Raw genomic sequence first — 25,638 nt, forward strand, 5'->3', positions numbered from 1 at the left:
GCATCTTATCCAAAAGGTGTCATGGAGTTATTGACTAAGAGACTGCCATAACCTGAATTTATGCTTAAAGAAAATTACTTTGGTAGCTGAATGGAGGGTAGACTGGAGAGAGGCTACGCCAGCTCTTAGGAGACCATCTGTGTGGTTAATTCTGTAAGGTAATAGATGACGAGGACCCAAACTTAGCTGATGGCCTTATTAGTGAGGGAAAAAAGAGAATGATTTGAAAGATGTGGACAAGATTGGCAATTGATTGAACATGGTGGGTGAACACAAGTGAGATGTCCAGGATGACTCTGAGGATGATCGTGCAAAAGGTGGTACCTTCAACAGGAATAGGGAAGCAAAGGAGGAATTTGGGAAGGGAGGGAAACATCATGAGCACCACCATAAACAAGTTGAATTTGAAATAGTTTTGGGCCATCCACTTGAGAAGTCCAAAAGGCAAATGTTTTAGTTGGATTTGGGAATGGAAGTCTGGTAGTTGAATGCATGCATACATATGGTATCTAAGTATTCATACAAAGATGCAGGTATATACATATATGCATATGTTTCCATGTTTTTGGCATTAAATTTGCATAAACACTTAAAGAATATGTGAACATGTTGTAACTCCCAGGAGACTTTAAATTGATTAAAGATTTGGACTATTTCACGTTTGTATTTGTCAGCCCCCCAAAAGTTGAACAATGTCAGAAACATAATATGTGCTTAATAAAGGTTGGTTGATTGATTGCCTCCAGGACAAAGAGTAAAGAAGTGATTCAGATTTATAGGAATGAGAACCATTGCCTAATTGATAAATGGTGAAACTAGGAAGAGAACAGGACAAAGGGAAGAGTGACATTGAAATTGATACCCCACTTTATTCAGTATTATTGACGTTGGGGTCTATAAACTAGTTTGTCTTCTTTATAAGTCATTAACTTCCCCATTTCTCTGGGCTACAGCTCAGACTCATTGAGTCAATGTGGTCATAAGATATTCTCCCTGTTCACAACTAGCAAAAGACCATTCTGGTACAGGGGCTTGCCTAAAATAAGATTTTCCAGAAGGTGTTGACTCACTTTTCTTCATTGCCCTGGGCTTTGAAACACCACTTTGAAGTCGGCAAGTCATCCTAATAGAAGCCCACCCTGCACCTTCACTTATCCTCTACTATATGCAAACCATAGTCCTAGTTTAGCATCACTGAACCTTATGTAACCAAATGTATAAACAACTGCTCTCTCTGCTGTAACGGGTCTCTGGTCCCTTAGCGGCCATCGACCTCTATTGCTGGCAACTTCCAGCCTTGCTAATAAGACGATTAGCTAAAAATTTTGATTCTCAATTTGTCTTTATCACCAATTTTAACAATGATGACTTTTTCTGAAGGGAAGAATACCCAAGCTATGAATAGATACCTATTTGAGAAAAAAATGTTCCAAATCACCAATAATTAGGGAACTGAAAATTAGAGGACTTAAAATTCCAAGTAATATCTTCCATGCTGGCAAAGTAGGAACACGACGAGTACTATAGGGTCCATGGGAAAGCAGGTGCATGAATTCGCTGTTGCTGTAGCTATGAAATTGTACAGCTATTTGGAAAAAAAATTGGAACTGTATTGCCAAAGTCATTGAATGGTGCATGATCTTTGATTCCATGGGCTCTGTCCACAAAGAGATCAAAGAAAGAGGAAACGTACTTACATGTAAAATCACCTGTGGCAGATCTTTTGGGGGCTAAAGAACTGGAAACTAATTGGGATCCCATAAAATGGAGAACAAATAATGGTATAAGAATGTAATGGAATATGATTGTGCTGTAACAACACAGGAGACAATTTTGGAGATACCGGGCTGATGTGTGTAAACTGATGAAGAGGAAAGTCAGCAAAACTAGCAGAACAATTTCTAAAGTAACTAACCCTGTTAAAACAAACAATTTTGAAACAATTAAGAACTCTGGTCATCCAAAAGACCAACCATGATTTGACACTACTGGTGATAAAGAATTGGACGCATCTGCTAACAGTATAGTGATGAAACAATGATAAAGAATGTGTCACACATTTTTGGGAATGGCCCATGTTGGGATTTGTTTTGATTGACTTTTCCAAGTTGCTACAAGGGTTCATACATTTGTTTGTTTCCGGGGGAACATGGAAGAGAGAAAAAAAAAAGCAAAGATGTTAATTTTGAAAAATAAAATTTAATTTAAAATAATGGCTAATCAGGACTGATGGATTAATATAGCCTGTGGCTTAATGTGTCAAATAAAGTAGTCCACCTATGTGATTGGTAAGATTGTTCCTTGATCTATTTCTGTGACTTTATGTCTCCACATATTCTTTTTGGGGTAAGAATCTCCCAAAGACTCTCTGGAGGGCCCCCAACACCTCCTTATTCCTCAGGCTATAGATGATGGGGTTGAGCATGGGAGTGAGGATGGTATAGAAGACAGCCAAGTTCTTGTCCTCTTCTGGGGAACGCAGAGATGGGGGCCTCAGATATGTATACACAAAAGGGGCATAGTAGAAGGTGACCACAGTCAGGTGGGTAGAACAGGTAGTGAAGGCTTTCTTCCTCCCCTGTGAGGAGCGCATATGATGGACAGCATAGAGAACACGACCATAGGAAGCCATGATGCCAAGGAAAGGGACCAAAAGAAACAGGTTGGTGCTGAAGAACACTGTGTACTCATAGGCCCAGGTATCAATGCAGGCAAGAGGCACCATGGCTGGGATATCACAAAAGAAATGATTAATGATTCTGGACTTGCAATAGGGCATAGAGAGTGCATATTCTGTATGGAAAATGGAGTTGATGGATGAGGAGACCCAGGACCCAGCAATCATCAGCAAACACATTCTCTTATTCATGAGAATGGGATAATGGAGGGGGCGGCAAATGGCCACATAACGGTCAATGGCCATTGATGCCAGCAGTAACCCTTCGCCACCAGCTATGAGTAAAAAACAGAAACTTTGGAATCCACAAGCCACCAAAGAAATGGAATTGTCCCCAGATAGGAAGTTGGCAGCCATCTTGGGAACTATATTGCAAATGTACATTAGGTCCATGAGAGAGAGCTGACTGAGCAGGAAGTACATGGGAGTGTGGAGGTGGTGATCCAGCCAGATGAGGAGAATCATGGTTGAGTTACCCAGGAAGGCAATTAGGAAGATGAGGACAATCAGGAGGAAGAGGAGCAGGCCAGTTTTGGTTGGGGTAAATATCCCTATTAAGAAGAAACCAGTTGTGGTTTGATTCCATTCCTCCATAAGGAACTTTCTATGTTATTCTCCTGAAAGAAAAAAAGCATAGAGCTTTTGGAGCAGAAAAAAAGAATTCCTATAAGTTCCCCATGACTCCTTTATTCTTTAATATCTCCCTGCCCCAAACAGAAACACATACATGTACATATACATACATGTCTATGTATTTATATGGGTTTATTTCAATACCTGAAGTCCAGCTTATTTTGTTTGAAGTACCTTCAATTGATGTCTGTATGTGTGTATGTATGTGCATGTTTGTATACAAATATATATGTAAGTGCATGTGTATATATTGTTATGTGTGTAAGCATGTATGTAAGGATGTATATCTGTGTCTATTTTCAATGGGTTTTATTTTTCTTTTTTCCACCCTTACTTGCGATTTCCATTGTCTAGGAAGGTATAAGTGATGAATTCCCTCCCTGAATGTGGATCAGAACCTGCTCTGTAAGGTAGAGACTTAGAGAGGTATCCAGCTGCCCAGAATCACCCAGCCAGAATGTGTTAGAAGCAGGAGTGGAAGGCAGATCTTCCTTACTCTATGGTTACCTCTCTAGCACCAATGTCATGGCCACCTCTCATGGCTTTTTGTACTTCAAATAGTATTATAGTCGTTGGTGTAAAAGGGATGTGGGAGAAGTGATACGCACACCCCCCCACACACATATTATAGCTGTATACATACACATATGAGTTGTTGTTCAGTCATTTAGTTGTGTCCAAATCATTGTGACATTGTTAACCATACTCATGTGGTTATCTTGGCAAATATACTAGAGTGGTTTGCTATTTCCTTCTCCAGTGGATTAAGCAAACAGACATGCATGCAAACATACGTGTGTATGTACATGAAATTAATTTTAAAGTATTTATTAGGTGCTTACTATGTGCCAGGCATTGGGGCACAAATGACAAAAGAAAACCCTTACCCTCCAGGAGCTTACATTTTGATAAAGAAGGCAATATATGTAAGGATGTGATGGCAAGTTTTGGGCTGGAAAGTGACTTGGATGGTTAATGTGTCTATAGGGCAATTTATGGACATGAGGTTTCCAGGGCTGGAACATGTCCGTGGCTTAAGAGTAAAAATTAGTGGATTCAGGTTGGGCCAGTGATGGAGAAATTTCCCCATTCAGGATATCACACACCTTGAATGGGAGCTGGGGAGCTGTGTCTGAGGCAGGAGGCAGAGTGTGAATAAAGCCAATGACATCCATCTCCTTCCTAATACACACACACACACACACACACACACACACACACACACACACATGCACAAAAAGAGTAGAAAGAGGGGTGAGCTAGATATGATAAGGAAAGATTTCTCATTTATTTTAGAAATATTTTATAAATTGTGTTGGGAGCTCAGAGTTTATTGATTAATTAATGAAGAATATTTTTATCTAAGTGATTTGTGTAGAAATATTCTATATTCATTAGTCACCTTAGATCTACGGATGATAATGTGTAATAAGATCAACCACTACAAAGAAGGGGGAGGGTGTCCACAGAGGGTATTGACACAATGCCCAGTTTACTCCTAAATTATATTCACAGTACTGATATGATCTGTTAGTTTTGAAACCCTGTCAACAAATTCAACAAAATAATGCTCCCTAACTTATGTTTGATGGAGCCATACTGTTTTTTTTTTCCTTGCTTCCTTTTCTAGGTGTTCGTTTAGGATTTAAGCTTCAACTTTAGTATTCGATCTTCCAGTGAATAACTTGAATTAATTTCTTTAAGTATTGATTGATTTGAACTCCTTGTTGTCCTAGGGTCTCAAAAGTCTTCTCTAGCACCACAATTCAAAAGCATCAGTTCTGCAGCACTGAGCTTTCCTTAGGGTCCATCTCTCATAGCCATGCATTGCTATTGGAAAAACCATAGCTTTGATCACCTAGATCTCTGTCCATTAGAGAAGGAAAGAGCAAATTCCTCCAATATCTTTACCAAGAACACCTCATGGACAGTATTCAAATCATATCAATACCTAGGATTATTTAAGTTAGCTTAACTGAATCCATGAAGGGTTACATCTTACTACACTCTCTCTTCCCTAACTCTGACTAATAAAATCCTAGTAGTCATTTCTCTTATGTTCTTTCCATCACTAAAGTCATCCTCCTTTAGCAGAAAAAGGGAAAACCAAGTGTAAACTGAGCAGCTCTCACTTCTCTCTGAATAGTGGTGATCATCATCTCAATCATGTTGAGCAGTGGTCTTTCCCTTTCTTTGATCTTGCTCTTCCACTTCATGTACCTAAGAGAAAACTCTCTTATTGCTTTCCTGACCAGCCTTGTTTTCCAGTTGTCTTTGAAAAAAATGTCAGTGTCCTATCTTACACACATCCCACAAAGTACTAGGGAGAGTGTCTTTCAATAAGTATCACTGAGATTAAAAAAAATAAGGAAACTGTTTTTAGAAATTCTATTCATTGTCAACTTTTAGCAGAAACTGCAAAACCACCCAACTTTAGTCTCAGAGGGTGGAGCCTTCTCATGCAGGCACTGCTTTTCCACACTTGGTGCCCTTCTCATACCACCTTCTCAGGTAACTGGACTCTTAATATCCATCCTTCTTATCCCTCATTAAAATTTGCTTTCAGGGGAGCACCTGTAACAACAGTGTTGCTAGCAGCTGTTGTGGGGGTGAAAGACCAACACAAGAGCACCTAAAAGGGCTCCTAGCATAGGCTCCTTTGATCTGCTTTTCTAAGGAAAGCAAACTTTAAGGCATTAACAATCTTACTTTAATCAAACATACCTATATCATTCACTTAGTTCAGGGGGAAAAGCCAGCACCCTGAACTTCAGGGAGAACACAAATAGAAATTACAAGTATACATTATATAAACAGAGCAAATAACACAAACCAGTAGACAGGCTTCCAGCTGTTTGTCCAACATCTTGGTTTTCAAAGCCAGGGAGGCGCCTTCAGCTACTCAGTCTCATCACCAATGCTCTTCCAATGAGTGTGCTCCCAAAGGAAAAACACTAACATCTGATTTTATATACACTTCTTCATGATCAAAGGGCATCTCCACCCTGGGACTCACCTATGTGAAGTAGGCTTTCTTATTTCTTTAGCAGGTCAAAGCCTCTTGATTCAAACAAAGAAACAAAAGGCAATAAAAAGTCCACTTTGCTTGCCATTACATTTGAAAGACAATTCTCATCTAAGGTACTTGATTACTTCAGCATTCTGAAAGAGAAACCAGTAAAACCGTCCTGCCAAAATTACCACAACTGCACCTCTCATACATTCATGAAAAAGAATACATGACTATTAGTGGAAATGTCACTCCTTGGTTATTTCAACATTTCTCCAAGAAAATATGACAAGGTAGAGATTCTATCACACTGGAGGAATCAGTGTACTCATTGGATTATCTAGAATGTATAGTTCTGAGAGATAATAAAATGCAAAGAGATTTTCAAAAAGAAATTTATAAATGTCCTAAGTTCTAGAGAGGATTGTGGTATAATAGAGAGGGCACTGGATTTGGAGTCAGGAAGAGCTGGGTTCAAATGCCCTATCAAACCTTTATTTACTATGTGGCTCTGGGAAAAGCATTTTACCTTGCTACATCTCCATTGTAAATCGCAATTGTAAAATTAAGTAAAATCAAACAAATTAAATCCTTAAACTCACTTGTTTCTGAGGTCCTTCCAGTTCCGTCTACGATCCTATCTTTACAGAATTAATCAGCGAATCTTTCCAAATAAATACCACTGGTATATTTGAACTTAGCAAAGTAACTGTTGTTTGACCTAATTGACCAAATTAGGAGGTTGTTCAGGTACTATGTTTTAAGTGTTCTCAGGAAATGGCTCTAAAATCCAGCCATACTGATTTGAAGAATGCCACCCTCATACTAAGAACTGCCCAAAACATTTTTGGGTACCAGATACTCCTGTGGAGATGAGCTGTTCTGTTAAGGCAGACTGCATCTGATTAGACTGTCTCCTTCCTCAAACCACTTGGGTGACTGTCATAGCAATGTCTTGTGCTTAACAGTCAAATCCTTTTCTGCTTGTTGCCATCTAGAACTAGACAGATAGACAGACATCGAGGTAGATAGATCTAAGATAGAGAGTGGATTTGATCCATTGATTGACATAAACAGTAACTTGTTCCTAGAGTTATTGTTTCAGCAAATTCAAATCGTGTGATTCCCCACTGTTGATATGATAAAACAAAGACTTATTAGCCCCTAACAACCTGGTCCTAATCTTTCTATCCAGTTGCATTTCACAGTCGTTTGGTTGTGTCCTTCATTCTGGAAGAGGCCAAAGTGACATCACTATGCTACAGTCAAGTTTCAATATGTCAGACTGTGGCTGATGACACCAATACTCCCCTCAATCCTATCTACATTGTCATGCAATTCAAATCATGAAGCATTTCTTAAGGGCCTACAATATGAAAAAAACTCCACTTTGAAAGGGGGATACAGAGACAAAGACAAACTGCCCCTTCCCCAGCCCTCTAGAAGCACTCAAGGACTTCCTCTTTTCCCCTCCTACAGACCATGCCATGTGTCTGGCATAGAGATTCTTTTCTCTGCAGGTGGGAATTCCTCTCTTCCTTCAAGTCCTAACTCAACTATTAGCCCCTCCACAGGATCGACCCTGTCTACATGATGACTGTGAACTGTTGTTCCTCCTATTTTCTTATGGCTTTCTGAGAGCACCACACCTGGAGAACTTTTCTGCTCTGATCACATCAGCTGGCTGCTTGTTGGGTCATCCATATTTAATTGTAAGCGCTGTGTAAGCAGCTTTTAAGTTTTGAAATGATTGTAAACCCAATAGTCAGTCAGAAAGTATTTATTAAGTGCCTCCTCTGCGTCAGGCACTATGTTAAGCAATGGGTATATGAAGGAAAGCAATGATACTCTGCCCTCCAAGAACTCACACAATCTAAGAACTGTGAGAGCACCTAGCCTCACCCAGAACCTGCACTTAAGACGTGGATAGAACTTCATTATTTAATTTAAAAGCTTTTTGAAACAGTTTCTGTAAGTAGGCACAGCACAGTCTGTGTCCAGTTGATCACTACCACAGAAGAATAACCTTCCACCTTCCTCAACCACTCATCTCCCCATCTCTCCTTATCTGGAACATCCTATGCCATGAATATCTTAGTCCACAGTCAAGCAGAATGACTCCTTTTCTGCCTTCAACAGAGATTAGTTAGTCATCATCATTTATCTCAGAAATGGTTTTTGGGCTAAAAGGGAGGCTATCTATTACCACTCAGCCTTACATTTTTCCCAGACAAAGTTGGATATACCCCCTTGCATGGAGAAAGTATCCCCCCATCCCATTCATTCAATTCACTGAATGTAAAAAAAAGGAAACAATCCAATCGGTGGAGATGCATAATTAATGTTTGACAAAAGGACCATGCATTTTTCTGTCTCCTGGCTCAGAAGACAAGAGAAGGCATTACCTAAATGTTGCCCCATTTTTACATTCTTATCTCATGTCCTGACCTATCTGCCTTTCTGCACACTTACCTCTGACCCTTCCAGGAGCTAGGATCTAATGGGTGCAAGCATATAAACCACATAAAATATTACCTTCAGGGGCTTTATAAAGCTCCTCCCAATGCATGTAGTCCTAGGTTATAACTTGCCAGAGAGATGCATAGACATTTAGGGAAATCATTTTAGCTTAAAAGAAGATAGAAAAGTCAAACAATGAGTACTGTGGAATAATGGCATGGGCTGACTTGAATTAGTGGGCTTCCTGGTAGCAGAGACATTGAAGAAGAAGCTAGATAACCACTTGTCCAAAATCTTGCCAAGGGACGTCTTCCTGCATTCTGTAGTGAGTTGAACGCACTGATCTCAAAGGTCTCTCTTAATTCTTTACTGGCAGATTCCAGATTAATTAAAATGAATCATTCAATCAGCAAGGCAGCAGATTTCCTTGCTGGATGGAATCCCCGATCATTTCATTTCATTCCAAACACACTAACTTCATGTAGACACTGCTCATGTAAACATTGGATTCCCACTCAAAAATAACAGGGCAATCAGAAGACTATAATGGAAAGAATATTGGATTTGGAGTTCTAGTTCTCCTGCTGTTTACTACTTCTGCAACCATCAGCAAATCAATTCACTTTACAAGCCCTCAGTTTCCTGACGTGTGAAAATGAAATGTAAGTGGGGGGGGGGTGGGACTAGGTGATTTCTAAAATCAACCACACTTCTAAATCAATGACCTTAAGATCCTGTGGGAGGCAACATGGCATGTTGAAACGAATCACAGAGACCTAGGTTCAAGTCAAGCTCCATGCTCCAGTGACCCCAGACTATTCACTCAACCTTTCTTAGTTTCAGTGTTTTCATCAACATAATGGGAATAATACCTACTGCCCCACATTGGCTGTGAAGATCAAGTGGGATATGGATGTAAGGAGTCACTCAGTCCACGAACATTTTTAAAAAGTCATTGCAATGTACCTGATATTGCAAGCATTCACACATTGCAAAGCAGTGTCTAAATATCTCTTACCGTTGCTGTTGTGGTTATTCTTACCCTGTGATCCAATTTTTGTGAAAACACAGGAAGACAACTCAGAAATCAGCTGACCTCGTATCCTAATGCCTGGGATGCCCTCATTCTTACCTGTATCCTTCGAGGCTAGGACACACCTAGAAGATCCCTTTGCCATCTCCAAAAATTCAGTTACTTGACACTAACAAAACTGAGAAAACACTGTTACAATTTAAAACATTTATTTTTAATACCTGCTTTTTTAAAGTAACTTGCCTGGTTATTGCAGTCAAAATGGTCTGGTGGAAAAGCAGCCTGAGGTGGAGTAAGTGAATGATGCTGCTGGCTCTTTATTATTTGCACTAAATCTATAAAGCCCAAGGATGGATGCATGGGACATCGGGTGGTGTTGCTAAAGTAGATGCCTGTTCATTGGTCTGAATCAGAGGTAAAGTCCCCTTTGGGATTTATTATAATCCTTCTGAGAATCTCTTTGCTCAGCTGTCCCCTTCCGGTTTTACAGAGTATTTGTATGTTTCCTGCAGAACCATGAATGATTCACCAAATAGCTTTGTGAAGGGTGACAGGGAGAGCATAAACAGGTTGGCCAAAGACCTTCTGTTCATGCCAAGTGAGCACTGGGGATGCAGGGAGACATGAAAGTTCATTCCACTTAATAGTGGCATTTATATGAGACTTGGAGATTTACAAATATAATCTCATTTGGTTTACCCAAACCACTCTTGGTTGTGGTTGAATTGTTTCAGTTGAGGGTGACTCTTCATGACCCCATTTGAGGTTTTCTTGGCAAGGATAGGAATGGAGTCATTCGTATTTCCTTCTTCATTTCATTTTACAGCTGAGGAAACTAAGGCAAACAGGATTAAGTGACTTGCCCAGGGTCACACAGCTAAATAAGTGTATGAGGCCAGATTGGAAGTCAGGAAGATGAATGTTCCTGATTCCAAGCCCAGTGCTTTATCCACTGTGCCACCTAGATAGCAAGCACATGTTGATCAGTGGTCCACAAAGCACTGTGCTTGCAGTATAGATTTTAAGCACCACACCACCCATGGCAGTAAATGTTGCAACAATCATACTCTTCATGGGAGAAGTGAGGAATCCAAAGCCCAGTGGCAATACTGTGATTGGTAGCTGGTGTGTCCAAAGGATTGCTTGAGTGACGGAATTACTTTTTTTGGTAAAAAAAATTCTTTCACAAGAAAGTAAGAGTTATAGTTAGACAGGGAATTAACAGCCAGCTCCAGGGAATAATCTCAAAGTTCATTATCTGTCTACTTAATAGTGCCTTAAAAAACAACCTCAACCTTAGTGAGAAGGTATAAAGACAGATGTACAAGGCTTTCCCCAAAGAAACTTGGAGACACACTCTCCCCAGATGACCTTGGTCACTGACTAGGGTTGGTTCAAACTTTGGGCAGTTTCTACATAGCATTCACTTAATAATAGCCTTTACAAGGCAAAAGCATTTCCCAGAACTTACTGTAATTGATATACATTTACGAAGAGTTTGCTATGTGTATTATGCTAGGCACTGGGTATACAAATAAAACCCTGAAACAGTACCTTTTGTGTGAGGTAGTGAGAGAATAAAGTGTGAAGACTTCACAGGGTATATATATATATATATATATATATATATATATATATATATATGTATGTATTATTAATGTTTGAGAATCAATATTTAGAGAAAAGGGAAATGGGATAAATTTGAGTCTGTGGGAATCTGATTATTTAGCCTTTAGGAATGCCTTTCTCCCCCTTCTTCTTTAGATTTGTAGATGTCACCTCAGCTGTGAATGGAATACAAGATTGTGAAACTTTCCCTATGAATAACTCAGGCAAGGTGATACTCAAACAGTACAAATTTAGTTAGGATGTGGACCTCACTAGGCCTAAGTTTCGTTTTCCTGTAAATCATATGATTTCGGGGAAATCAGGTGGTATTCCCCTCTCCCCCTCCCCTAGCCTACTCACAAACCACCATCTTAACATTAAAGTTTCCTTATAAGGTAATTCTGTAGTTTCTGTGCTGGTATTGGGTAAAACTTATTCTTGGTTAGATTGTGAGGCCACCTGTCCCCGCAAATGGGGACAGAGGTCCAGCCTCTGGGGTGGGATTTCTTAGAATTGTTTGCACATGGATATATATCCCCTTGCTTGCCTTCTCCCACTTGCCTCTCTTCAGTACCATCTCCGCCCTGGTAGTGGGAGATGCCCAATTCTTGCGAGACTTGATCAAATAAAGCTTCTGTTTTGTTTCTACCTTGAGAAAGCTGAGTCACCTCTGTTTTTTTTTATTTGAGTCAGTGGTCTGTTGACCCATACACTTTCATAAAGGAATTTTCACTGTAGGGGAGGGAGCACACAGCCTATGCCCATGTAACAAAATATAAAGAGCAGGCCAAGTGATTGAAACAGAAGGTGAACAACGGAGAGCCTCAGAAAATGTGTCTGGTAGGTTGGAGCCCCAGAGCTAGGGAATCTTGAAGGAAGCTAGGGAATCTACCCTGCATAACTGTGGAGGACGTGCACCTCATGCCAAGTTGCAGACATGAAGAAAAGTCTTTCCAGTATTATTATCTTAAACTCTCATACTATTATTTGACTTGGCTTAAGCTTTGCTGGCCATTTTCCAGTTGTGTTTGACTTTTCGTGTTCCCATTTAGGGTTTTCTTTGGAAATGCTTTTCCTTTTCCTTCTCCAGCTTATTTTACAGATGAGGAAACTGAGGCAAAAAGGTAAAGTGAACAAATCAGAGAAATATACAATAATTTCAATAAATATTTTGACACTGATGAGACAACACACCAATATTTTTTGGGATGCAGCCAAGGCAATCCTCAGGGGAAAATTCATATCTCTTGTATCACGCAATTCAGCCAAATTTGCCTCCTCTCTCTTCTTCACAGAGAATTCCATCTTCCATCATTGTGTCTTTACATTAGATGTCCTTCATGTCTCCAACTTACTCTCTCTTTACATCTCTCTTCTGGAGTCCTCTTTTTCCTGTAAGAAGCACCTCAGGAATCAGTTTCTTCATTATGCCTTTTATTATCTCCTCTTCCCCTCCCCCCAAAAGCTAGTAAGGTTGGTTCCAAATTACCTTGTGTTCAACTACCAGATAGGTTTATACACACAGACATGTATATATGCACCTGTATGCATGTTTGTATTACTACCTGATGTGTATAATTTCAAATGTACTGTCTATATTCCACATTCGAATATAAATATATTAATAGTAGATTTTATTTCATTCTTTGCATATTCATGCCTAACAACTAGTATAGTACCTGGCACCTAGGAAGTACTTAATCAATATTTGTTGACTGATTTCATCCTGATTTCCATGGATATGGGCTACCTTCATGTGACATCACATTTCTGTTCCACTTTCTAATTTTTCAGATCTACTTCTCTCTCATCACAAACCATGGATAGCTACAATCTTAATTCTCCTTTCTTGATGTTGCTTCAGTCCCTAGAAGCCTGTGGGACAGGCTTCATAGGAAGCAGAGCAATATAGAATAAAACTGGAAAGATAGGTTGGAGTCAGTTTTTGAAATGTTTTTGATACTAAATGGAATGCTTGCTTCTTATCCAAGAAATATCAGGGAGCCATTGGAGATTATTGACTAAGAGACTGACATAATCTGAATTTATGCTTAAAGAAACTCTCTTTGGTAGCTTAATGGAGGATAGACTGGAGAGAGGCTACACTAGCTGTTTGGATGCCATCTGTGAAGCTGCTTCCATAGTCTAGGTAACAGGTGATAAGAGCTTGAACTTGTGTGATTGCCCTATCAGTGAGGGGAAAAAAGAGAATGATTTGAGAGCTGTGGACAAGACTTGGCAATTGATTGAATATGGTGGGTGAACATGAGTGTGGTGTCCAGATTGACTCTGAGGATGATGGTGCAAATGACGGTACCTTCAACAGAAGTAGGGAAGCTAAGGAGAAATTTGGGATGGCAAGGAAACATCGTAAGCACCACCATAGACAAGTTGAATTTGAAATAGTTTTGGGCCATCCATTTGAAATGTCCAAAAGGCAATTGTTTCAGTTGGATTTGGGAATGGAAGTCTGGTAGTTATATGCATGCATACATATGGTATCTAAGTATACACATAAAGATGCATGTATATACATATATGTATATGTTTCTATGTTCCTGGCATTAAATTTGCATAAACACTTCAGTAATACGTGAACATGTTGTAACCCTCAGGAGACTTTAAATTGATTAAAGTTTTGGACTACTTCACTTTTGTTTTTGTAAGCCCCCCCCAAAAGTTGCGCAATGTCAGAAACATAGTATGTGCTTAATAAATGTTGGCTCATTGATTGCCTCTAGGCCAAAGAATAAAGAACTTATTCAAATTTATAAGAATGATAACCATTCTCTAATTGATAAATGGTGAAACTAGTAAGAGAACGGAAAAAGGGAATTGTGACGTTGAAATTGATACCCCACTTTATTCTGTATTATTGACATCAGGGTCTATAGGATAGTTTGTCTTTTTTATAAGAGGTTAACTTCCCCATTTCTCTGGGCTACAGCCCACACTCATTGATTCAATATGGTCACAGATGTTCTTCCTGGTTGCAACTAGCGTCAGACCATTCTGGTGGAGGGACTTGCCTAAAATAGAACTTTTCAGAGAGTGTTGATTCACTTTTCCTCATTGCTCTGGACTTTGGAAACACCCCTTTGTAGGTCAGCAAATCATCCAAACATAAGCCCACCCTGCACCTTCAATCCTCTACTATAGACGAACCACAATCCTAGTTTAGCATCAATAAACCTTATGTAACCAACTGTATAAAAAACTAAACAACTGCTCTCTCTGCTATAAGGAGTCTCTGCTCACTGAGGGGCCATTGACCTGTACTGCTGGCAACTTCTAGCCTTTCAAATAAATAGATTATGCTGAAATTTCTGTGTCTCAGTTTCTGTTTATCATCAATATTTACAATGAAAGAATTTTTCTCAAGGGAAAAAAATCAAAGATACGAATACACAGCTATAAGAGAAAAAATGTTCTAAATCACCAATAATTAGAGAAATATAAATTAGAGTAATTAAAATTCCATGTAACATCTTCCATATTGGCAAAGTAGGAGGACAACAAGTACTACAGGGTGCATGGGAAAGTAGGTGCAGAAATTCACTGTATGTGTAGCTATAAAATTGTATAGCTATATGGAAAAAAATTGGAACTATATTGCCAAAGTCATTGAATGGTGCACAATCTTTGATTCCATGGCCCACACCCACAGAGATCAAAGAAAGAGCAAAAGTGCTTACATGTAAAATCATTTGTGGCTGATCTTTCTGTGAGCCAAAAACCTGGAAACTAATTGGGATCCGATAAAAAGAAGAATAAATGATGGTATAAGAATAAAGGTAATGGAATATGGTTGTGCTATAACAACATAGGAGACCGTTTTGGAGATACCGGGGAGATGTGTGTAAACTGATGAAGAGGAAAGTCAACAAAACTAGCAGAACAATTTCTAAAGTAGCTAACACTGCTAAAACAAACAATTTTGAAACAATTAAGAACTGTGATCATCCAAAAGACCAACTATGATTTGACACTCCTGGTGATAAGGAATTGGACCCATCTTCTAATAGAATAGTGATGAACCAATTATACAGAATGTGTCACACATTTTTGGAGATGGCCCATGTTGGGATTTGTTTTGATTGACTTTTCCAAGTTGCTACAAGACTTTCCACATTTGTTTTTTTCCCAGGGCAACATGGCAGAGAGAAAGCAAGTAAATACATATTAATTGCAAAAAATAAAATTTAATTTAAAATAATGGCTAATCAGGACTGATGGATTAATACAGCCTGTATCTTAATGTGTCAAATAACATAGTCCCACTATGCGATTGGTAAAATAGTTTCTGGTCTGTTTCTGTGACTCTATGTCCCCACCTACTCTTTTTGGGGTAAGGATCTCCCAAAGACTCTCTGAAGTGCCCCTAACACCTCCTTATTCCTCAGGCTATAGATGATGGGGTTGAGCATGGGAGTGAGGATGGTGTAGAAGACAGCCAAGTTCTTGTCCTCTTCTGGGGAACGCAGAGATGGGGGCCTCAGATATGTATACACAAAAGGGGCATAGTAGAAGGTGACCACAGTCAGGTGGGTAGAACAGGTAGTGAAGGCTTTTTTCTTACCCTGTGAGGAGCGCATATGATGGACAGCATAGAGAACACGACCATAGGAGGCCATGATGCCAAGGAAAGGGACCAAAAGAAACAGGTTGGTGCTGAAAAGCACTGTGTACTCATAGGCCCAGGTATCCATGCAGGCCAGAGGCACCATGGCTGGGATATCACAAAAGAAATGATTAATGATTCTGGACTTGCAATAGGGCATACAGAGTGCATACACTGTATGGAAAATGGAATTGATGGATGAAGAGACCCAGGACCCAGCAATCATCAGCAAACACATTCTCTTGTTCATGAGAACAGGATAATGGAGGGGGCGGCAAATAGCCACATAACGGTCATAGGCCATAGATGCCAAGAGTAACCCTTCAGCACAGGCCATGATTAAGAAGCAGGCACTTTGGAATCCACAAGCCACCAAAGAAATGGAATTATCTCCAGATAGGAAGTTGACAGCCATCTTGGGAACTGTACAGCAAATGTACATTAGGTCCATGAGAGAGAGCTGACTGAGCAGGAAATACATGGGAGTGTGGAGGTGGTGATCCAGCCAGATGAGGAGAATCATGGTTGAGTTACCCAGGAAGGCAATTAGGAAGATGAGGACAACCAGGAGGAAGAGGAGCAGGCCAGTTTTGGTTGGGGGAAACAGCCCCAGTAAGAAGAAATCAGTGGTAGTTTGATTCCATTCCTCCATAAGGAACTTTCTGTTCTTTTCCTGAAAGATTGAAGAAGTGAATGGAAAGACATATTGGAGCAAAAAAAAAATCCTTGTTGTTTCTCCTGGCCTCTTTTATTCTTTAATATCTCCCTGCCCCAAACAGAGATACATATATGCACACACATACATATTTATGTATTTATGTGTCGATTTTTATCTCTCAATCCCAACTTATTCTGTTTGAAGTAACTGCAATTGATGTCTGTATGTGTGTGTATGTGTGTATATATACATATGTGTGTATGTATGTATGTATATGTGTGTGTAACTCCAATAGCTTTTATTTTTCCCTAGACTTGTGATTTTCATTGTCTTGGAAGCTCTTGGTGATGAATTCCCTCTCTGAATGTGGATCAGAACCTGCTCTGTAAGGTAGAGACTTAGAGAGGTATTCAGTTGCCCAGACTCACCCAGCCAGGATGTGTCAGAAGCAGAAGTGGAAGGCAGGTCTTCCTCACTCTATGTCTACCTCTCAATCACCAGTGTCATGGCCACCTCTCATGACTTTTTGTACTTCTTCAAATATTATCATAGTGTTTGATGGGAAAGGCATATGGGAGAAATGATATCAACATACACATACACACAATTATATATTAAAATGGTATGCATACTTACATGCATTGTTGATCAGTCATTTAGTTGTGTCCAAATCATTGTGACCCTGTGAACCACACTTGTGGTTTTCTTGGCAAGGATACTGTAGTGGTTTGCTATTTCCTTCTCTAGTGGATTAAGGCAAACAGACATGCATGCATACATGTTTATACACATGAAATTAATTTTTAAAGTATTTATTAGGTCATTGCTCTGTGCCAGGCATTGGGACACAAATGAAAAAAGAAAGTCCTAACCCTCCAGGAGCTTACATTTGAATAAGGAAGGCAATATATGTAAGGATGTGATGGTGAAGTTTGTATTAGAAAGTGACTTGGGTGGTTAATGTATCCATAAGGCAATTTATCAACATGAGGTTTCCAGGACTGAAACATGTGCATGGCTTAAAAGTAGCAATTGGTGGGTTCAGTTTGGCCCAGATATGGAGAACTTTCCCCATTCAGATCAGGGACCCTGAGTGGGAGGTGGAGAGCTGGGTTTGAGACAGGAGGCAGAGTGTGAAGACAGCCAGTGACATCCACCTCCTTCTCAATACACACACACACACACACACACACACACACACACACACACACACATACACGCATTCATTCATAAGGGCTGAGCTTATGATTTCTTTAGTATGAGGAATTCAAAGGCGAGGGCAATTCCTTCCCCAAGGCAGGTTGCCATGTCTCTGTAACTTATTCACTTAAAGCCAGCCTAGAGCATATGGGGTGAAGTGACATGCCCGAGGCACATGACTGGTCTGCATCACTCCAGGATTTAACCTCAGTTCTTCTGTGAGGACAGCTTCATTTATTACATGACATAGCCTCTCATATACACAAATTCTCTTGCTAGGCATGAGAACCAGTATGCAGAGAGACATATATGTATGCTTTATGAAAAAGCTTCCTGGTGGCAATGTAATGCCCAGGTCTAAAAGGAGCACACTGGGGCTCAGGGCAGATGAACCACACTGTCGGCCTCTAGCTTACACTCTTATAACCTCAGATTGATTCTTTTAAAAGAGAAGCAAAATATGAGAGATTTGTATCAAGACCACTCTGTACATGAATAACTAAGGAAGTTTAAGCTCATTAAGGAACACAGCCTTTTCAAATAAAGAAATATGGAGATGAATTGGGTTTACTAGAGTTTTATTAGATTAATTTAGTTAGATCTGTTGAAGATTCAGTCCTTTTGTTCTTTACAGTGATTCCGATTTGGATGGAGGGAAAGAGGATGTCAGTGAAGAGCAACCTTGGCATTGGAGCAAAGGAGCTAAGCCTGCCCACCTGGTCCCTAGTTCATTCTCCAACAATGAAAATGTTCCCAATGGCGATCTCCAAAGGCCACCAGTCTTAGAGGCAGAAGACCTTGCCTGGAATCCTGGCTCTGCCACACCCTGTCTGGGTCGCATTAGGCAAGTGCTTTCATCTGTCTCATCATGAAAGGCTTTTATCCTTAATTTATGGGGTTTTATGGAGGCTCCAATGAAATGAAGCTTCTAAAAATAATTTATAATACCAATGACAGCAACTATTGTTATTATAAGGGCAGGTAGGTGGTGTAGTAGATAGAGTGCCTAGTCCGAAGTCAGCAACACTCCTCTTCCTGAGTTCAAATCCAACCTCAGACACTTATTAGCTGTATGACCCTGGACAAATCACTTAACCCTGCTTGCCTCAGTTTCCTAATCTGTCAAATGAGCTGGAGAAGGAAATGGCAAACCACTACGGTGTCTTTGCCAAGAAAACCCCAAATGGGGTCACAAAGAATCTTTAAGAACTAGGCAACACCAACAACAACAACAGTTATTATCAATAATAATAGCCAACCAAGAAAACCCCAAACGGGGCCATGAAAAGTCAGACATCACCAAAAAAATGACTGAATGACAACAGCACATATGTAGTGCTTACTCTGTGCTAGGCATGATGCTAAGTGATTTAAATGTGACATTACTATTTTTATTTTATTTTTAATTATTTTCTATTAAAATATTCTATTTATTTAGTTTTTGATCTTAAAATTTTATTTTATTCAAAATATCTTATTCAGTATTTTATTTATATTATCTGAATGATTGATATATTCATTTTGCAATTGACGAAGATTATAAAGATCCTTTAGACATTTCCCTCCTCCTCTCTTAAGAGTCCGAATTCTCTAAGGTAGACGCATACCCAAAGCCTACTCTTTAGATCACTTGCCATTCTCTTTCATCTGTCTGCAAATCTTCACAAAGTCAAGTCCAAAATATATGAGGTTTTATCTATGTGTCCATCTACTGCACCAAAGATTGCATTGATTCATTAATTCAGTACAGTAACCAAACACTTCATGAGAACAATAGCAATCATCAAAATCAGAAATGGCAAGGTCAAACAAATCCCCCATATGACTTGTAATGTCTTCATCGAAAAAGGAAGTAGAAAGTGCCAGAAGCCTTTGACAGTCTTGCTGAAATACCTAGGGGCCGGGGAAAAAGAGCACTAGAACCAGGGAGAGAGGTGAGAGGGAAGGCCTGGCAACATTTAAAAGCTCTATCGTATGTTCGTTGATGTTCAGTTGTGTCCGTCTCTTTGTGGCCGCACTTGGGGTTTTCTTGGAAAAAATACTGGAGTGGATTGTCATTTTTTTTCTTCATCTCATTTTGTAGATAAGGAAATGGAGGTAGACAGGTTTAAGTGACTTGCCCAGAGTCACACAGTAAGTATCTGAGTCCAGATTTGAACTCAGGTCTTCCCAATTCTAGGCTTGACTGTCTATCAACTGTGACACCCAGCTGCCCCTTGACAAATCAACATTTATATAATGTTGTTTCATTATTACTATTAGGACAACTTATGCTTTTTATTCCTTTGTTTTCAGATTCTTTATTGTAAGGGATGGCTCTTTGGGAGGACATGGGGAAACGGAGGGAGAAAGCAAGGCAAAGCATAAACAAAATATATTAATACTTTTTTTTAAAGACAGCATTTGTCTCTGACCAGCTAACTGACAATGGACAAGTTACAGTTTCTCAGAGCTCCCAGACAGCTCTCCAAAACGCAGTATTACGAAGGAATCGCTGATCTGTGTTGGTGGAGGGACTTTCCACATTTATGAAAGAACAGGTCCAAGCAAGAAAACCATAAATGAGCACTGTTAACACTACTACCTTACATCTAATGTCAAAAGATCTCCCGTTTCTGCTATTTATTCTTTATGTGTACTTTGGAAAGGCACACCCTCACTGAGACTTGGTATCCTTCACTGTAAAATGAGAGGCTTGGAGCTGTAAAATGAGATGGGGGCCATGGGCTCTTTCTTCTTATTGATACTAGACTCAGTTTTTCCTGAGTAAATGAAACCTGGATATACGTAATGCCAAAACACCTAATTGGCTTGACTACTCAGACTCTGGCAGGTAGGTGGAGCAGTGCACAGAACACTGGGCCTGGAGTTAGGAAGACTCATGAAATGAGTTCAAATCTAGCCTCAGACACTAGCTGTGTGACCCTGGGCAAGTCACTTCACCATTTGTCTCAGTTTCCTCATTTGCAAAATGAGCTGGAGAAGGAAATGGAAAGCCTCTCCAGTATCTTTGCCAAGAGAAACCCCAAATGGGGTCACAAAGAGTTATTCATGACAGAAATGACTAAACAATAATAACAATTCAGACTGTTTACCAACATATAGCGAGCAGAACATTTGACTGAATATTGCCATTGAAGGAAGAGATGAGCCCAATCCAGCCATGCTGCTTCATGGGGATGCTATTTGGATTCGCCCATCCAATCCAGCTGTTTACAATGAGGATGAGGAGATGTGATCTCAGGATAAATGGTCTGGGAAGAATATTAGTCAATCCAGTTGTTTGGCTAAATGGCACAAGCAATTCAGGAAAGTGTCTTAGGGAGCACAAGCCCTCTCCCCTCCCCACACACATACACGAGGCACACTCAAACCCTAACAGCCTGTTCCACAGCTTCCAGGGCAAAGTTCCCTTTGTGACAATTGCTGTGTTCCTCATCCCAGCTCCCTTTGTCTCATGTAGATCAGAGTCAATGTAAGGAATTAATCAATTTAACCTTCCTGGTTTTCTTACCTTGAAGCAACCATAAGTATTCCCTGCCCTGGAGTCACCCAACAGCTGTTCTACTGAGCTCAAGGATCACCTTTCTTTCTCATTTTAGACTTAGGAAGGACCTCAAATATAATGCAATTTTCTTATTCTATAGAGAAGGGTTTCTAGGCCTGATGAGATGAAAGTAGTGCTGGGATCAGTGCTGGGGGCAGGATACCTCAGAGTAAGACTAACATTTCTCCAGCCACACTTGAAGAGCACCTGAAGATCCTGTGTCCTGATATCCAGTGACTGTTCTCCCTCTCCTTTCTCCTGGATGCAATCCTGGGAGAGCAGACTCAGGCAGGGAAATCTCCACACTTGAACCCTTTTCCATCTCTAATTTGGGGCATCCTCGGCATCCCCCCTTGCTTGACCACTTAAATTTCTGGTGCTGCACATGTGGCTGCCTACAGCATCATCCATCCACATTGTCCTACATGTACATTGTATATGATCTCAAGCAATCCTAGACTCCTGGGCTAGGAAGGGGCTTCCTCCCTGCATTTAAGGAAGATGATACATATCCTATCCCTGGTAGAGGAAATGATGCTCTTCCTTCAAGAAGCAAATTCCACAGATTCCTGTGGTTCTATGTTCTCTCACACTCACACATGGGAGTTTATCCTTTTATTCTGATTTAAATCTCATCATACCATAAACTTGAAATAATGATAAATGCTTAGCAACCTGGACTTTGGGGCCATATCTACCACTTCCTAACTATTAACTTATTAAGTTCATTGATTTCTTTATACTTCCATTTCCTCATCTATAAAATGGGCAGCAATACCCAGACTGCCAATCCCAAGCGGGTATGGAGGGCGAAGTCCTCCCTAAAATGGGAGCTGCTGTTACGATTTGGCAGAGTGCCTCCCACCTTCCAGTCCTTGGGAGGAGAGGATTTCGCCCAGCCATCCCTGCAATGGTCTCTTACTTACACACAGTGCAATTCTGATGTCCTCTCACCTTGACCTTCGATGGTGCTTGCTCATCACACCCTTAGGACGCCATTTCTCAGTCCTGATGATTTTCCCAAAGCCTGTGGCCGTGATGAAAGATAGAGCTGAAATACTATACACAGTCTCTTCCATGCTCCTGTGTGCTAGCAGTTCCTCTTTCTGGAGTGACTGTCCCTGCTGGGGACACCCCTTGGGGATACCCCTTCACCCTACCACAAACACTTCATCTAAGCTTTGTTTATTTGGAGAGTAGCCTGGCTCTGGACTCACAGAAACATGGGCTTCTCTCTTGAGATCATTGCTGGCTTGTATATCTACAGATGACAGGTCAAGAGGGGCAAGTCTGGCATGGTGCCACTGACAAATAGGTTAATGATGGCATGTCAGAGAAGGACACGACTTGAGAAATTATCTTCTCCAACCTTGTCATTTTAAAGTTACACACACTAATTTCTAAGTAGGACAAGGGACTTGTCCAGCTTAACAAATCAGGTGTCTGATAGATCATAAATCACAACCATAGTGCTTGCCAGGCAGTAAAGTTTCATGTATGTGGAATAGCTGTGGGATCTGAAGCCTCTCAAGTCTACCAAGGATGCTGGGGCCCTTGGCATTGGGGCTTTCTTCTTTACAGAACAGAGGAGCTGAACCCACAAAAGGAGGCCATTGCTCTGCTCTTGACTTTTCCTTTTGGTGTATTCTGGACCCCTTTGACTGGTAATCTGGGGAAGATTGTAGACTCCTGCTCAGAATCATGCGTTTAAATGCATAAAGTGAGACACAAAGGATTACAACAAGAATCCATTCTAGCATAATAGAGTAATACAAAACAAATCAAACAAGTTCATGGACAGAAGCTTAAGAACTCCTGGGAGAGAGAAGATTGTAATGGGGACAAACAGAATAAAGACTAGAGGGGCAAGCTTCACAGGTCCATGAGTATGCCAAACCAAGGCACACCAACCACATGGGGAATCGACAACAGGCAAATGCAGCACTAGGGACTTGAATGCAACCAAATTAGAATCCTTGAAAACAATCCTAGAAATCTGAGGTGGACAAATATTCCTATAAAGAGGATGAGACTAGACTGAGAAGGTGCTGAAAGGGAGGAGGGAGGGGGGTGGGGAGAGAGAGAGAGAGAGACAGAGAGACAGAGAGACAGAGACAGAGAGAGAGAGAGAGAGACAGAGAGACAGAGACAGAGAGAGAGACAGAGACAGAGAGAGAGAGACAGAGAGACAGAGACAGAGAGAGAGAGACAGAGACAGAGATAGAGACAGAGACAGACTGCCTCTGTCTGCGGGTCCAGTGGTGGGCTGACTTTGCTGGTAGGGCCCCTGCTGGTCCAGGAGGGAAGCACTCCACCTTTCTCTAAGGAGCCACCTTGCCAGAGCTAGGTCCCTTCGGCGTTTAATGGCAGAAGCAGACATAGAGAGCAGTGAGAGGATTACAGAGGGAGGTCAACACCTAACTTCAACAATGATTTTTTTAAATAAAAAAGAAAGAGTAAAAAGAGAAAAAGTTCAGAAAAACCAACCAACCATGTCTTAAAAAAGTCTCACATTACACTTTCCCTTGTCTACACCAGGTACTTATGGATAGCGGGGTCAACATGAAAGCATAAAGGATGTTGTTCAGTTGTGTCCAACTCTACCATGGACATTGCCTTTGAGGCTTTCTTGGCAAAGATACTAGGATGGCTTATTATTTTCTTCTTCAGTGTGTCACCATTTTACAGATGAGGAATGACTTGCCCAGGGTCATACAGCCAGGAAGTGTCTGAAGCTATATTTGAACACAAATTGCTTTCTGGGGGTCAGGTCAGGAATGGATGAGTTACTTCCTTGTTCAGCTGTACTGGCTCTTCTCAGAGAAGGACATTTCTTTTTTTTTTTAATTAGATTCTTTTATTTTTAGTTTGCAACACTCAGTTCTACAAGTTTTTGAGTTCCAAATTTTCTTCCCTTTCCTCCCCCCGCCCAGATGGTATGGAATCCTATATATGTTCTACATATACCTTTGCATTAAACTTATTTACATAATAGTCAAGTTGTAAAGAACAATTATGACCAATAGAATGAATCATGAGAAAGAAGAAACAAAACCAAAAAAAAAGAAAAACAAAACAAAAAAAAGAGAGCAAATAGTTTGCCTCAATCTGCATTCAGACTCTATAGTTCTTTCTCTGAATGTAGATAGCTCTTTCCGTTATGAGTCCCTTGGAGATATCTTTGAACCTTGTATTGTTGAGAAAAGCCAAGTCTATCAAAGTTAGTCATCGCATAAGCAATATGACCGTGGTTGTGTACAATGTTCTCCTGGTTCTGCTGCCCTCACTCAGCATCAGATTATGTAGGTCTTTCCAGGTTATTATGAAGTCTGTATCTTCCCCGTTTCTTATCGCACAATAGTATTCCATTACATTTATATACCATAAATTGTTTAGCCATTCCCAAATTGATGGGCACCCCCTTGATTTCCAATTCTTTGCTACCACAAAAAGAGTTGCTATAAATATATTTGTACATATGGGTCTCTTTCCTACTTCTGTGATCTCTTTGGGATACAGCCCTAGAAGTGGCATTGCTGGGTCAAAGGATATGCACATTCTTATAGCCCTTTGGGCATAGTTCCAAATTGCTCTCCAGAATGGCTGGATCCCTTCACAACTCCACCAACAATGTAACAATGTTATTATTTTCCTTTTTTGTCATGTTAGCCAATCTGACAGGAGAGATGTGGTATCTAAGAGTTGTTTTGACTTGCATTTCTCTAATCAATAGTGATTTAGAGCGTTTTTTTTCATATGCCTATAGACATCTTTAATTTCTTCCTTTGAAAACTGTCAGGGAATGACATTTCCTGGATGTCTTCCTGCTGATGACAATAGCTCCTCCTCCATTTTTCCTGGGAGACTTCCACTCTGTCTGCAAAACTAGCCATGGCCACCACCATACTAATGCCTTAACATTCATTCAGAACTGACAGGTTGCATAACCTCTGATGAACCTCAGTGCATCTCAAAGTGACATGGTCACCTGATCCATGCCACTCTTGTCCAGGTCTCCTCATGAAGTCAACATAGGGTGTCCAGTCAACCTTCTGCGATCCTTCCTCTCATTTCATTGACTTCACAAGCTACCACTGGAAGACACAGCCTATTCTTTAATTGTTCTTTGCCATTTGCCCACCATCTTTTTCAATCATATATTTCTTTATTATGTTTCCATACATCACTCTT

At 40.3% G+C, this 25,638-nt stretch overlaps 2 protein-coding genes across 2 annotated transcripts; both read right to left on the bottom strand.

Moving 5' to 3' along the window:
- Nucleotides 1-2,320: 2,320 nt before the first annotated feature.
- LOC118836204 (olfactory receptor 2L3-like) lies at nucleotides 2,321-3,271 on the bottom strand. The gene has a single exon (XM_036743555.1). It carries the CDS (start codon nucleotides 3,269-3,271, stop codon nucleotides 2,321-2,323), a length of 951 nt encoding a protein of 316 aa, XP_036599450.1.
- Nucleotides 3,272-15,755: 12,484 nt separating this feature from the next.
- LOC118839692 (olfactory receptor 2L3-like) lies at nucleotides 15,756-16,694 on the bottom strand. Its single transcript, XM_036747213.1, has one exon. The coding sequence runs from the start codon at nucleotides 16,692-16,694 to the stop codon at nucleotides 15,756-15,758; it is 939 nt and encodes a 312-aa protein (XP_036603108.1).
- Between the last annotated feature and the right edge of the window lie 8,944 nt (nucleotides 16,695-25,638).

The sequence above is a fragment of the Trichosurus vulpecula genome, chromosome 2 (genome assembly GCF_011100635.1).
Source record: "Trichosurus vulpecula isolate mTriVul1 chromosome 2, mTriVul1.pri, whole genome shotgun sequence".
NCBI lineage: Eukaryota > Metazoa > Chordata > Mammalia > Diprotodontia > Phalangeridae > Trichosurus > Trichosurus vulpecula.

Excerpts from the sequence above, each read along its gene's own strand:
- LOC118839692 (XM_036747213.1), bottom strand. The coding sequence starts at position 16,694 with ATGGAGGAATGGAATCAAACTACCACTGATTTCTTCTTACTGGGGCTG.
- LOC118836204 (XM_036743555.1), bottom strand. The coding sequence starts at position 3,271 with ATGGAGGAATGGAATCAAACCACAACTGGTTTCTTCTTAATAGGGATA.